The 16085-nt window shown below is 45.0% G+C and overlaps 1 protein-coding gene across 9 annotated transcripts in view; it reads right to left on the bottom strand.

Moving 5' to 3' along the window:
• dst (dystonin) overlaps nt 1-16085 on the bottom strand; it is a 99275-nt gene that overhangs the window by 66437 nt on the left and 16753 nt on the right. For 4 of the 9 annotated variants that reach the window (XM_028987987.1, XM_028987985.1, XM_028987986.1 and 1 more), the window contains exons 5-14: nt 14370-14431; nt 11422-11511; nt 9272-9349; nt 8274-8366; nt 3209-3375; nt 2471-2583; nt 1746-1852; nt 1065-1184; nt 631-726; nt 385-512 (exon numbers count right to left, since the gene is read on the bottom strand). In XM_028987987.1, the coding sequence (XP_028843820.1) occupies nt 385-512; nt 631-726; nt 1065-1184; nt 1746-1852; nt 2471-2583; nt 3209-3375; nt 8274-8366; nt 9272-9349; nt 11422-11511; nt 14370-14431 (1054 nt within the window). Of the gene's footprint in view, nt 1-384; nt 513-630; nt 727-1064; nt 1185-1745; nt 1853-2470; nt 2584-3208; nt 3376-4978; nt 5702-8273; nt 8367-9271; nt 9350-10299; nt 10336-11421; nt 11512-14369; nt 14432-15138; nt 15255-16085 lie in introns of those variants that run through there. The other 5 variants (XM_028987978.1, XM_028987979.1, XM_028987982.1 and 2 more) reach the window with 3 other exon arrangements.

Below are 16085 nucleotides of genomic sequence, written 5' to 3'. Positions count from 1 at the left end.
CTCCAGGGGGACTGTCCCTGAAACTACTCATTGTAAGTCGCTCTGGATAAGGGTGTCTGATAAATGCCATAAATGTAAATGTGTCGCTAATGCTCAAAAGATAGAAATGGAAGGATCCCGGTTAACTTGCGTGACATTGGCAACAGCACTCCAATAAACACAATTCATTCTGCATTAGTAGGAACTGTATAGCAGGGCAAATCCCACTGACCCATCCATCACCTATCACGGGTCTGTGACACTTTAGCAGGCACTAAAGCTGATAACCCACTGAATGCAGAGAACATAGGCATCGCTTTTTAAAAAGTGACTAAAGTTATTAGGAGGGAGATGAGAGTCATAAATCAGGGCGTGCGGGTGAAGCGGCAGCCCCTCGGCTCATACCTGTCCACCTCGGGCCGGAGGCTCTTCTCCCGCTCCAGCATGGCTACGATCAGCTTGCCCCATTCCTTCTCCACATCGTTGGGGTGGTAGCCCTGCGGCAAGTGGATACGACCAAACTCGATCCACACCTGGCGCACGAACGTTCAGAAAAGATGACCAAAACAAACAACCAAAAAAAAAAGGTTTTAAAAAAAGCCCACATTCAATCCTACAGATATTTACTTTTCAAAGTAAAGCAGCACAAACCTCTAACATTTTATACAGTTGCTTGATTTTGGTCTTCTCGTTCTCTTTCACAGGGATTTCTCTTTCTTTGAAATGTTGATACTGTGCAAAAAGTGCCTGCAAATCAAAAATCACTTGTGACTTTCGAACCTGAACGTTCCAAAGGGCTCCAGGAACGGAGGCAAACCGGCCTTAATATAAGAAGCTGCTACCTGTAATGAGCCTGGTTTATATATTCCATGACGCTACTCATGGCATCTCATTCCACAGACACACGCAGGAAGCTCACCCTCCAGCTAGTGGTTTTTATCAGATGGCTAAATTTAAATGAAGGCTTCCCAAAACCTACCAACAGGTTCCTAATTTACTCCCAATTCTACGAGCCATGTTAACCCATGCATAGGATATAAACGAACTCTCATGCAGAAGACATGCACAACATTCCCTGTTTGTACCTTTAGCTCCGCTGGGTTACTGGGGAACGTTCTGTCGGACATGATGGACACGTTGTGTTTGATCCACTGGCTGAGGTACATGACCATGTTCTGGTACTCCACCCATTTAATGTCAACGTCCTGTATCCGGAGAGAATTTCAGAACTCCAATTAGGTCCTTTATGTACTTGTCATTGCTTAAACCATTCCGACTCCCCTGCCTCCCCCAAAAACAGTCCATTTTTTTTTTTTTATTTCCCACTATGCAAACACACACACTTCTTGCTGCGTCTTGCACGTTCATCAAACAAGCTGTCCTATTCTCCTGTTTCTGGCAGCCTTTTAGAAACATGTCTTTAAGCTATGCTCTCTTTAAACTTTCGTGTTCTTCAGTGATTATCTTTCTGAACACAGGCCAACGTGAGTCAATTTTCCTGCCCCTGGGGGGTGGGGGGGTATATAACGCTTATATAATGCATTAATAATGTGCACGGCGCCAGACTTCACACAAATGCTGGGACCCACGCGTCTTCCAATGATCATTCTTGAGCTACACAACCCCATATTTAGCAAGCTTGGATCTGTCCTATATCTGTCTATCACGATCAGGAGAGGTAGCCTTCTCTCTCGCCTGGCACCCATGTCCCAAGGTTATTCACTTCACTCGTCAGGGGTTTTAACGTTGTTTTTCACTGTACTTACGTTAGCGCCGATGCCCTCTCCACCCTCTGGTACTTTAGGGAAGACATCGTACAATGTTGAAACGTATGTGATGACCGACTTCTCATCGGGGGACTGCACATCCATGTCTAATAAAAAAAAAAAATATATATATATATATATATATAAATAGATAGATAGATAAATAAATAAGCTAATATGCGTAGCAATTGTCACACACGCACCAAATTCATCTCTTCAGCAAGAATATCTAAGCAACTCCAGGCTGTATTAGTAAAATTTTGGTATCATTATAAAGAAAATACTTCTGAAGTGTATGAATCAGAATAAATGTTACAGAGTCAGAGAAAATGAAGATGGAACACAAGAAGAATGTCAGAAAAGGAAAAGGAGCTTTAGAAAATATAAGACTCGAGTAATCCATAGAACAGCATCTTGACCATAACCTGAACCAAAAATATTTATTATATATATAAGGAGATATTAAAATCTATTTATTCTCTAACACATACATTTGGCTACCATTTTATTAGATTTATTAGGCCCCAAACCATAAAACACATTTGTTTACATTATTCACTTCATCTATTTCAACTGTTTGGGGAGATATAATATAATAACTATAATGTATATAATGTAATTGTATAAAATGTTAAGCAGCATGTGAACACACAACAACACATAGTGAAGACAAACTGTATGAGCATCTGAAACATTGGTCAGAGTTTGAGCTGTTCACTGCTTACCTTCAGGGTCTAATAACCTGGCAACACCGAGCAGTTCTGCCACACCGAACGCTTGCTCTAGGTTTGATCTGCTGGCCTGTGTCGACACTCTGCTCATATCAACCAGGTCAGGCCTGAAACAAGGGTGGCATATCAATTTAGATCTATTCACACATACAAGAAGTCATGTGACTCGAACTAATGCTTAGACATGTCCACAGACTGGAAATTAACCTTCCAGGCGGTTCCAGTGGTTGTGTTGTGGGAATTGTGAGGCCACACAGGAAATATCAGCCAACCAGCATTTACATTTACATCATTTATCATTTATCAGACACCCTTATCCAGAGCGACTTACAATCAGTACTTACAGGGACAGTCCCCCCTGGAGCAATTTAGGGTTAAGTGTCTTGCTCAGGGACACGATGGTAGTAAGTGGGGTTTGAACCTGGGTCTTCTGGTTCATAGGCAAGTGTGTTACCCACTAGGCTACTACCACCCTGTGGTAAACAGTGTGTGTTCACGTCAGTGTCTATATTTGATAATGCAACCAAATCTGTGGGGATCTTATCATTGTACATTGTACATATATTGTACATATGGTGTATTTTATTATCTTGTGATGAATATTAAACATTTAAATTGGATACCTAATATTTGTCAGCTTGTTTCATGATATCCGATTGACGATTAATATACAGTGTATCATAAGATCTACTTTTTTAGATTGTCAATGCACGAAAAAGCCCGCTAGTTTACCTGTATTTGTGAATGATGGCATTGAACAGCCTTCCATCCCTCCAGGAGGTAGTGAAGTTATCACAGCGGACACCAACATAGCCCTCAGTCATCTGCTGGGACCACAGCAGAAGCCTCTCCTTGGCAGTCATGTCCTCGGACTCTCCTGTCACATGGATTTCTGAGATCTGTGGAGGAGGCAGAGCATCGGGTTCCATGCACAGGTTTCATATTAATGCAGGGAATATTCCACTGCCCCAAATACCTACATAAGTCATAACCATTGCTCAGTAACCATTCCTCAGTTACTTCATTTCAGTGTCTACACAGTTCAGATGACTTGTGGCAATGCATTTTGACGACATGCATAATAACTGGCAGCTTTTAAAACATTCTATTGATAGGACAGAAATACAAAAACACAGAACTGGCATTAAAGAACTTCAATTTATGATTTCACATGACTTTTTATGGTTTTAAAACAAGGGCACCGAGAAGTTCACCCTGAAATGTTTCAGAATGTTCTGCAGAATGTGACTAAGACTTAACTTGTGACTTCGAATGTTTAAGACCCCATTGCTTAGCAGCACATGTAAGTCCCGAGCTTGTCATTAAGTTGCTAAATCATATGTTGAAACTGCATGCCGTCCCGAGACCAGCTGATGGACTAATTATAGGAGGGAACGCATGGCGAAGAAGCTCTGATGAGACTGGACTGATTATCAGTCAGGCAAAAATTAACGTTGAAATTATTACTTTTTTTTTCAACAAAGGCTAAACTGTGAAATAAAAAACATTGGAAAACTTAAGGCAACCGACTGCAAAGCCCCCCCCCCTACACACACACACACACACACACACATTGTTAAGCACCTTGCATTGCTATCGGCACAAAAGCTACCAAAAAATAATGTCTGATTGATTGATTGATTAATTGAAACTTTTTAATCCTTTCACAGTCAAATAAACTACATTTATGAAGGACACATTATTCTCAAGCACCTTTTCTCCAATTATCCATCCAAAATTAGTTATGACCTGTTCTGGGAGTAAAAAATGGTGCCACACACCCATGTAAAAACTTCAACAGCACTTTACTCACATTCCCTAAAATTATATATGCTGCTGCAAGCAAGTGCATAAAAATGTGTTAATCAAGGGTTAATAAATAGAAATTTACATTTACAGCATTTATCAGATGCACTTATCTAAAGGTGCTTACAATCAGAAGTTACAGTGACAGTCCCCCTGAAGAGACTGTCTTGTTCAGGGACACAATAGTAGTAAGTGGGACTTGAACCTGTGACTTTGTGCTCTTCTGGTTAATAGACGAGGGTGCTACACACTTCCAGTACATGTAGGTTAATAATAAAACCCTTCACTTCAAAAACAGATTTGGCGTTGACTTGTTTTGTATTTATTATTTTTCCATCATCTGAAACATTTAAATGTGACTATATGGGAAAAAGTCCAAAATCGGAAAGGGGTCGAACACTTTTTCACACCACTGTATGAAAGTGAAGTGATTGTCACACGTGATACACAGCATTTAACCCATCACCCTGAGTGAGCAGTGGGCAGCCATGACCGGCGCCCGGGGAGCAGTGTGTGGGGACGGTGCTTTGCTCAGTGGCACCTCAGTGGCACCTTGGCGGATCGGGATTCGAACCGGCAACCTTCTGATTACGGGGCCGCTTCCTTAACCGCTAGGCCACCACTGCCCCGTATATTGCAAACAACCAGATATCCAAAACTGAAACTCAGCCTCATATGTGCAATTTTTTTTTTTACCTCATGCGTGTCGGCCAATAGGCACTCAGCTGTTTTTTGGACGTTGTCCAGAGCTTCCTGGAAAACGGAGTCTCCGGAATAAGAGCAAACCCTCCTCATTTTCCGGTGCCCCGCCATGTTCTCCGGATGAGGGCCTTTCCCTTTCAAGGTACCCAGCAGATGCTCGACGGCTCCAAAAGTAACCGCCCTCCTGAGCCGCCGCTGCAGCAAACGTCTCTCCCTGGACATCTTGGTTACGCCAGCTGCGGTTCTGTCCCTGACCACAACCGTCTCAGGGATCCTCACTATCCGGGCATTCTGTAATTCCGGCCCCTGTGTGACGGAGCAGACCTTACGAAGTACCGGCACTTCTCCAACATATACCCCCTGACTGAAGATACCCTGGCCTCCTGTGGACGCTTGTCCCTCGTGAGGACATCTCAGGGAGTCACTAAAATGCAGATCCTGCGACTTCCTCTTCTTCCTCCTCTGGAAATAACGGCGTCCGTGGACATCCTTTGGCTCCGGACGGAAGGGGGTTTTGCTGGGATCTATGTAGCGCTCCTCTTCAGGGCTTCGCACGCATCCACACATGTTCCCCATGGCCGCCGCTCAGCCCAGACCGGCTTCCCGCAAGGACTTCCCTCACGTTCCCTGGTCCCATCCGGGGGCAGCCATTTTTCCTTTTCCTCACCGGGGGGCGGAGTAAAGGAGGCGGCAGACAGCCCAACAAAACCACCCGGTGGCTTTCCCCAACTCCGAAATGTCCTCAGTGACACCGTTTTTCCCCCCCCTCGCAGTCCCGGCGACTTGGCTGCCGCGCTGCTACTCCACTCTCGACACGCAGCGTTCAGTCCGGAATCCCAGCTGACCTTTGAAACCAGCGCCTTTGCCCTACTAATCCAGAACGAAGACAAGGCACAGCCTCTACCGCTGGAAAGGCATTTTCCGTCCCGTCCTCGGCGCTGGGCCGGTGTCCTTCCCGCCAGCGACCAGCCTGTGTCTGAACAGCCGGGCACGGGGTGTGAAATCGCTGCTCAGCAAGTTTACCCGCTCGGACAGGACACGCCACACTCGCGGCACCACAGCCATCGTGAGGTCATGCAAAAATAACAGGACGACGTGATCCAGATGGCATGCCGCGGGACCGACGCCAACGCTCCAGCCCATCGCTCAATCTAGTTCTAATAATCGATGCACTTGTAATGTCATGATTCTTTACTTTCAAAAATAATCACTGAGGCCTATTTTGCCAACAAGAAGAGAACTGTGAACCTGAGCAGAATTCAGGGCTTCAAATCCACACGTTACAACATTTTCACCTACACTGCAACTCAAAGAGTGTCGAGACTTTTATACTTTTATACTTTATACTTTTTATAGCTTTAACAAAATGCAAAAAAACATACAGATAACATAAGACGTGGCCTTTTCTCACAGCTTCCATTTTTCTCATTTTTCAGCGGTGGTGGCCTAGCGGTTAAGGAAGCGGCCCCATAATCAGAAGGTTGCCGGTTCGAATCCCGATCCGCCAAGGTGCCACTGAGGTGCCACTGAGCAAAGCACCGTCCCCACACACTGCTCCCCGGGTGCCTGTCATGGCCGCCCACTGCTCACCAAGTGATGGTTAATGCAGAGGACAAATTTCACTGTGTGCACCGTGTGCTGTGCTGCTGTGTATCACAATTGACAATCACTTTACTTCAAATCAGTCGTTGAGTTTGTAACATTGTTACGCGCGTGCGCATACTGAGGTGACGGCAGATGAAACGAACCACACCGGGGGAGGGGACAAGTCGGGCGGAGCTTTGCAAAACTGCCGGGTGAACTTGATGTTGATGTGCATATTGATGCATTATGATGGTTTAAAATTACACCATGAGCCATACTCGCGATCCCACAGTAAATGTTAAGTCCCAAGACTGGATCCAGTTGTTTTAAAGAATGCCGGGAATCCTAACAACACCAGCAAAATGGATCTAATCCGAACCACGCTGAGAAAGACGAGCCAATGGCTGGCCAGAAACCTTCTGCAACTGCTGCGAAGGCCGGAGACAGTTACATGTCCCACGTGCATTCTTCTGCCCTGACAGAATGACACGAGGTTCACTGCAGAGTCAATCAGCTGCAGGAGAAGGATCTGGAATCTGGGTGGAAATGAAGAAAAACAGCGCGTGGGGAGTCGTGAAGTAACAGGCCTGCCTGCCCAGCGGCTCGCGTGAGTGATGGGGCAGGTGCTCGCGCACGTCCACCACGCTACCTGTCAGCGTGGTTTATGAACCCAAGCTACATTCTCCTGCATCTCCGCCTCCTCCTCGTCTCCGTCGCAGTTGATTAGCACTTATATATTTTGTCCCGAGGACAGCATGGGGGTTGGGTCCTCCCGGTGTCCCAGGAGAGAGAGAGAAGTCCGCTGGACGCGGGTTCTGCATTCCAGCCCGCTCCGGGTCGGATTATTTCTCTGACAGTTCACTAAATCAAGGAAGTTCTAGACCCGAGAGTGCGTGCATTCCTCCTCTCTCATGCAACTCGCATCTGTAGGCGGGGGGTTATTAATAATCCATAGCGGGGAGGCTGGGGAAATCTAACGCCACCCCGTCTCACCGCAGCAACCCGGGGCTCTACAGTGCCACGCAGATGTGCTGCATCATGCCCCGCCTCCTCCGCCATGGTTTTTAATGCGGTGGCGCGTCACCCTTCACGCATCACATTTCATACGCCCCGAAATGTGAGTGTCGGGAAGTCAAACCAGGCGGATTAAAAGAGGATTAAAACTCAGTTCGGTTTTTCACAATAAAGCAGTCGAGATGTTAATTCCCACTTTCTTGGAAACCATCCATTGGCTGTAATGTTTCCTGGATCATTTGTAATTACTAGATTGCACGGTTTCATTTTATAGTGGCATTAATGAATAATCCGAGGGCGCGGCTGCTGCGCCCACTTCACCGGCCAACGCCCAGTTTCACACAGAAAGATTCTTTATGATTGGAGACGATTCGGCTCAATACACCACTCCCACGAACTAAAGGCAGGTTTTGTATAAAAGCCTCTTTTATGAATAAAGTGCAGTAAATGGAATTATTTGACCTCTTGTGGTGAGACTTTAAAGTGCATTTTTTTACATAAATTTTACCAAATTCCAGTCCCTGCCAGGCAGGCTAATTCTACATCACCAACAGCTTAAAAAGCATGCAGGGATTTGAGAATGGCCACAGCAGACGACAGATTACGTGTTGAAAACAAGCATTTAGAAATATTGCACTGTGCTGCTGGAATGAGCAAAGCCTCCCATTCCCCAGAACATTAAAAAGCTGACCTGAAAGTGCAGAATTATGGTCCATATCAACCCCAGCGTCAGTTTAGGGTTCCCGTCTGTGATGTCATCATTCCTGATGTTCACCAGCTTCACCTGTGCACGCCAGACCAAAAGCAAGGAGTTTAATGTGTGAAAATGTAAATCATTAAACGTAGCCAATATTGCAGAGAAAATCTATTTTAATGCCAATTCAGAATAATAATAATAAGAAGAAGAAGAATACAGGACATGGTCAGTGGAGAAGCAATGCTATTAATATAATTGATTATACTAAAGAAAGAATTCTATATATTTAAGAATGTCTAGTTTAATTTACAGTGGCAAACTCACCACAAGATGGCGGTAAATGACAAGTTTTCCTTTTCGAAACGGAATCTTAAGGGTAATAAATCGATGAAACTCGCTTTAATATTCAAAGATAATTTCAAACAGTCAACAGCTGAAAATGTATGAAAAATATACAATAAACCTGTATTATTTATGGGACTCCTAAATAAAATCTCTTAATTTAAGCTTTCCAAATGCTCCCAGTAGTTTTCACTATTTTCACGGGGGTATTTACAGGGTTGTACGGAATCACTGTGCCCTAGTCCTCTCCGTTTGCCCTGTTAAAATCTGGTCACATGACTGTGTATGTCATCAAATTCCGAGTGTGAAAACCCAAAGTGAACATGGCCTGCTGTGGGATAATGAATATAAATGAGCTATAGGCTTTCGGCCACGGAGGAGAAACCGGGGAAGATAAATGGATGGTCTGTGTCAAGACACCCATCCTTTGTTTCGGGCCCTGGGCTGCTGTCGGTGACGTCATTTCTCGGGCAAGGCTTCCCATTACATCCTGACTAGGCCAAACAGATGGGACCAGAATCAAAGAGTGTCCTCATGAGCAATGACTTCATCGCACCACGAGCCGGTAATCAATGGCAGTTCAGAGTGAAGCCCTTTATGAAAGCTTGTATCATCGTTTCTTGATGGAGACAGAAACCCGTGGACCTTACCTGTCTCCTCTTTAAGTAGTCCAGAGCAATCTGTACATTCTGGAGTCTGTGGAAGCGCATGCGGCCCTTCTCCCGAGGCTGCGTGGAGAGAAGGGAGGAAGACGGCGTCAGTGTCAGTGATACGGACCTCAGTTGGCACTGTGGCTTGACGGACCAGGCCTAGTCTTAACGTGAGGGTTTAAATGGTCCCCAGTGCTACAAATCACTTCCATCAGCTATCAAAAGCCATTTTCAGCAGGCCTGTGACCCTCTGTTGGGGCACAAAGAACCACTTCCTTGAACTTGAACTTGTGACCATGAAAACAAGTGATGGACACGATAAACTCACTCGTCAAACATTAATAGGTGAGTCCGTGCACTGAACACATACTGTGGTGGACAGCCAGTGTAAACTGGGCTCCTCTGAGAATCCCAAGGCCGGGGTTGCGGGGTCGGGAAGCGGGGCATGAGGCGTCGGGGAGTCATGGCACATGTGTGCAGCGAAGGTCACCGCGGGCGATAATGGGATGGAAAATGCAGCAGTCCCGGCCGCCCTTGGCCTCTGACCCTTGCCCTCCGCAAGCATCCTACAGCACGGCGGTGCAGTAATGACTGATGGCGAGATGGAATAAACAGAACGGCCACACAGGCCATTGTGTGGCTCCATGATGCAGCGAGCCGCTAAACCAGGAAATGCAAGGCCGAGGCTAAACTCCGCACTTTTGGGTCATGGTCAATTCATACCTCTCAACTTATTAATGCTTGTCAACACAAAATGATAGAGACGTGAGAGGAGTTCAGTCTGGGCCTTTGTATCGTAGCATAAGCTTCATCTCGCATGGAAGGCCGAACCCGCAGAGCCGACCGCCAGAGGAGGCGGAGCCGATCTCTCACTCCGGTTGAATCACCACAGCGCTCGCTGCATTAGTAGAGTTAGAATGGGGGCGGTCCTCCACACCTACCCCCTTATCATCATCATCATCATCATCACCGCCATCATCCTGCGCATCCCCATGCTGGTCAACCGCGCATGCTGCAGCCGCACTCACCAACCGCAAAGTCTTCAGAAAATCACGCTCCCTCGGCTTACCCGAGAACGTGAGAGCGCAGGAGACAAGACGACACATACATATAGACAACGAGTAGACAAATGAGGAGGAAAAGACGAGGAAGGGACAGAAAAGAGGGGGAGAAAAATAAAAACAGGGAGTAAACAAAAAAAGGAGACAAAGACCTTCGCAGAAGTTTAACTATGAAAGACAGCGGCTTCAGTCTGTCAGGAACATTCACACGCCCTCCACAGAGGTGGCAAGAAAAATGATGGACTTGGTGCAGGTTTGGTGCAGATTTAAAGATTGAGAGATTTTAGGATTAAGACAATTTTATTCTACATACAAAAAAAAACCCTGAAAGAGCGCTAAACATCTCCGCATTACCTTTCCAATGCAGTTAGAAGCAGTCGTCAGCGATGCATCAGGATTAATTGTGTTAAAACGGCTAAATGATTAATGAATCTGGCTGTTTAAGGGGTTACACTGGTCTTGAGATTCGATTACGATTATCAATGCTGATCCATTTTTCTACAATTCTTCACATACGTCAGTGAGATGAGAGTCAAGACCTCGTTCACATGGACGTCTGAACCAGGCGCGTTTCTGCCGCCAATAAAAGTCAATAAAAACCTTTTCTTGCCGTCAATTTCTGGCAAAAACCCGACAAACATTAAACAGAGTCAAGCCAACGCCAGTGAAACGCGGCTAAGATGCGGCTACGAAGCGCAGCAAAAACGTGTATGACGTTCAGAGGGCGTTCATTTCAAACATCCGCGTGGACGAGGTCGAACTCTGTACTCAGCGCTGTACTCAGATCAGGCCACCACAGTCTCTACCAGCACTACTTTTTAAGGAGAATTCTTATGCCACCGTAAAATGTCCAAGCAACGTCATTATGATATAATCAATTATGTTCTGCACTGCACCAACGGAGAATGCATGACGATGCATCGATTATCAGATTAATTTTGAACACCCCTAGGCTCCCAACAATCCCAGAACATGATGAGTTGGCCATCTAATTTTCTGGATGGACTATTGAAATTGACATTAAACACAGTCAGCAGCACGCTGCATACAGTGGAATACGTACAAACAGACATCAACTTTGCAACTTACCAATGACTCTCCAGACAGGACCTCCAATAGTGAGATCAGGTTATGTCCATCTCTTAAATCTTCGTATAGGTCATTTACATGCTTTCGCACCTGGAGTGAAAAAGAGAAGAGACCTTAAGCATTCACTTCGTCCCAACAATGGTAGAATAAGGATACAGTGCAGAATAACTTTATTGTCCCACCCCACTTCATTGCAATAACTCAAGTGATGTGTGAGCTACATGCTTCCAACAATCCAAAATCAATCCAAAGGGGAAATATTAAATTCCATAAGACTGGTGATAAATAGGATAACAGCTTTAGAAAATAGTATCACTCCTAAATGTAAATTAATGAAATGAATTGAATACCATAATTTAGTTGTTTCAATGCCATTTTTAGGGTCATTGGCATATTACACAATATGCAGTGTGAAAACAGGGATGAATTAGGAAACCCTGCTATACAGTTTGGGATCTGGTAATATAAAAAATATAAATCTTATGAAAGAGTGGAAGGTAGGACCCCTTTAAAAGAATTTCCCCGTCAAGCCAGAAAGAAGAAAAACAATGGAGTCCTGTGCCACCTCCATTACTTGTTCTAACACATCCACACTCAAATATTTCCCAACCACACACACACACAAAGTGGTGTTAAAGTGGTGACTTTTGGGAATAACAGTAAATTCAAGTGCATGTATCAGGACGATTCTCTGGGAAATGAAACCTAAATGGTAAACCAGTGACATTGTTGTCCGGGGCGTCACACCGTCTTGGTCATTTTAGTTGTATATGTTGGTTTTGCATAAACATTATTTTATCGTAGTGTTGCGCAGTTTTGACACCCACTATACATTGAAGTGTTTGGTGCAATAGTTTTGTCTGAATTCTTGTAGAGTTCACAGCATTTTATTGTGGAAGTCGGTTTTAACAAGTCTGTGTCCCGTGCATCACATGGCAAGTTTTTCAAATTGCTTATCCTGAAGTACCCCATAGTAAGGCATGACATGTACTACATACATGTCATACTTGATCACAGTTCTGACCACTAGTTATGGGGATAAAGTAACTTGTGTCATCAAAATGTCCCGTGCATCACGTAGAGAATCGTGCATGGTCTGATGGAATGGGGTACAGAAAGGCTCCAAAATACCTCCGTAGTCAAAAGGTCAAGACAGCATTGCCCCCCTACAAAAGCATGACACTGAGAGCAGCATGACACAGTTGGAACCAGTCCCACTGAAGGACTACGGCAAAACCATTATCCAGTTTTGGCCAAAACGTTCACATACTTTTGCCACCAAGGACCTACGTGCCACAATGACGTCTTTTTAGGGCTGTCAACTGATTTAAAAAAAATGTTTATGAATTAATTACACATCTTGCAATGACTTCATAACAGTTCATTCTTAATTCAGATGATGTGTGTTTGGGAGATTGCAGACTCTGAGAGTGTGATGCCTGGTGTTGCGAGGTGCACATTTTAGTTGACTTCAGCTTGTTTTGGACATCGCATAATTTAACTTTTTTTTTTTAAACGCAATGATTAAATGCAATGATTAATTTTAACAGTCCTATGGATTTGATAACCTATTAATTATCAGGGTGAGAACTAAAGGATCTGAATTCATTCCTAAATCATTCTTTTACTAACTCTCCATTACAGCAGAAATATGGTGTCTGACAACTCACTTTCATTGAAACCAGTGCTTGTGTTAATGGCTGAACAGAACCTGCAACTGCAGAAATACGACCCTTAACCTATTAAACTCCCGGTTTAGTCTACTAGCTCACCAGATAAACACATAAAAAAAATTTAATAAAATGAGTCCAAATTAGTCCCGCCCACTGACAGATAGAAGTAATTCATGGTGCGCTGAATGTGGCAAACTTAAATGCATTGTGAAAAATTTCAAAAGTAAACATTTAATAAAACAATTAATGTTGTTTTATTATTTTATTATAGATTAATTTACCTATTTGCAGTTTTACGGCACTTATCAGACGCCCGTATTTAGAGCGTGTTGCAATCAGTAGTTACAGGGACACTTAGCCCTGGAGACACTCGGGGTTAAGTGTCTTGCTCAGGGACACAATGGTGGGGTTTGAACCTTTTTTCATTTCCATCGTTGGTTTTGGAGAAGGGGTGGCATCTTATCAGAAGCGGAATGCGGCACTTGGGCCGGACCCTGGTCGTGTGTTTTCGCGGCCATGTGAGAACCTCGTGCGAGTGACCGCACTTCCCCACCGCAATGCCCTGAATACCGCGCTGCTTAAATCACCCCGCCGCCTCGGTGACCCGCTTTTGCGCGGGCCCCCGGCCGCCGCCATCCCCACCGGCACAGCTGCGGAGCCAAAATAGAGGCCGCCGCCCCCCCCCTTTTCTGGGTCTTTACTCAGCACCTTCGGCTCCGAAGGCAGCGGCCGGATACGGTGACACCGCCCACCAGGGAAGGGTGCGTTACAACCATCCAAGAGCATGTTAGAAAGGATCTTCACCGGCTGCTTTAATTCTCCAGAATCCGAGCAGAAATGTCACCCTGCGGTGGAATTTGATCGTCACAACAGTGGCTCCGGCACTGACATGTTGCTTCGGCGAGGACGTGCGGACGGGCAACTCGTCAGAAGTCAGCTCCGTGTCAACAGAAAGTCTTGCGGCTACGCGCACAATTCGAAATTAGCCCGAATCAACGCCGACTGGCGACAAGAGCAAGCAGAAGACTTTATTCTGTCAGCACGGCTGTCAGCATGTCGATTCATAAACGCCAATGGGACGCTGCGGTGCTGGAAGTAAATAATATTACGTTTTACCTGCGGCACACATGCGCGACCTCCCATGAGAACTATGATGATGGTGATAAAGAAACGGAATAAAATAGCTCCAACAACTGAGCTGAGGAGCATGAGAGCAACGTTAAACTATTGAAAATGACTCCATGAGGTAGATGCTGTGCATGAAACAAGGCGTACCTTGAGGAGATGCTGGTTTATCCATTTGGTAAAGGTCTTCTTCTGTACTCTGTCTCTTTCATCTGTAAGACAAGACGTTCAAAAGGTTAAAACATGTACATGTATTTAAGGGCCTAAAGCATTCTGGTTTTTGAAACTTGGGAGATGGACAATTTGCCCATCATTTCTCATCCTTTATAAGAGAAACGAGATCTTCTAAAACGTTTTAATTGTCACTGTGCCGTCACTGTGCTGCGCATGCAGCATTTTTAGGGGTGTGACAGAAATGACGCCATGTTCACAGGCTCCCAGCTTCCATTACTCATTGCTGCTCACTCCGCTGACCGCAGCTGACCGCAGATGTTTTATGTTAGTCGTAACCATGGCAACCGCCTTACCCATAAATGATGGAGGTAAGTTAGGCGACCATGTGCAACTGAGAAAAAGCTCAGCGAGCCCTGAACGAAAAAAAGTTTTTTCTTTGTTCAGCTTGACATTTGAAATGAAAATTCTATTTAATTTGTTCAATGGTAAGGTAAAAAGGAATGTTACACACGATTAATTAATTAAAATGAAGGCAGAAACGAGGAGATAAAGTAATATTCTATTTTAATTGACCAAAATGAAACAAAATGAATTATAACATCACACAATCACAGTAGAGTTAAGAGCGTAACGCAACCGGAGAAGATTTCCGGGTAGGCAGAGGTAGAAAACGTGGCCATGGAATTGGAAATCAGCAGAAATGAGAAATTTGTTCGGATAATGAACGGAACTGGAGCCTACTGACCCATGCAGCACATCAGCGACACCAGGCGAGCCCTGTGCCGCGCCCCATCGGCCCCGAGGAAGAGCAACATCGCCCTATCTGCCTCCGAGGGTCTCTGGAGAGAAGAGGCCAGGCGGCAGCTCGCAGCGACCGGCCGCGCCAACCAAAGCCACCAAAGTAGCTGCCTGGCTGCCTGAGGGGCAGCAGATACTCCCTTTCTGAAAAGGCGTTGACGACGAGCCCAGTCAGGTTTTCCTTGGCTCGGCGCTGAGTGGGAAACTCCTAGAGATGCTCTGTGTTTCCGCACTGCAGCCTGGTACTCATCCTGGGAGGGTATTTTAGGTACAATACCAGTTAAAGGTGGTTATGGAGCCATTTAGAAGAATCCACTGCAAGAAACCTATTTCGTATTTGTTGTATCAGGAGAAAGTGAAGTACGTTTGATGAATCATTTTTTTTCCTCTTTTTACCTTCATGGCGGCTTTGTTCACTATTGTCGTCATCAAAAGCCGCTGGATGAGATGCTGATTAACATGAGTGAATGATAAGAAAGTGTTCAGCATGAACCTTCAGGACTGGTAGAAACCATCCCAGTTCTCCAACTTGGCGGAGAGAAGACAAGATTGTGAAATGATTTGGAGTCTTCAACGTTTTTACCCTTTTTTTCTGATTTTATTGTTTATCACAAAACCACAAGTGTGATATTTCATAATCCTGCATATAAATCAGTAGGGGCGTCCAAACTTTTAACTTGTAGTGCACTCATGGAGCTGATATCACGCCATTATACCTGCATCAAAATGCCAAATCAGGGGCATAGGATGAAAAGAAGAATCACCGGTGGTCTCATGGCCTGACTGTCACTCTTCATGACGTTTAGTAAAAGTAATTATTCGTCACTGTAAACAGCACAGCACAGCACACACTGCAATTCAACTGCTGCATTTCACCATGCTCTGACGGAGCAG

Source organism: Denticeps clupeoides, chromosome 8 (assembly GCF_900700375.1).
Source record: "Denticeps clupeoides chromosome 8, fDenClu1.1, whole genome shotgun sequence".
Lineage (NCBI taxonomy): Eukaryota > Metazoa > Chordata > Actinopteri > Clupeiformes > Denticipitidae > Denticeps > Denticeps clupeoides.
Note: the sequence above shows the minus strand (reverse complement) of the source record. Positions and strands in the feature narration are given on the sequence as shown.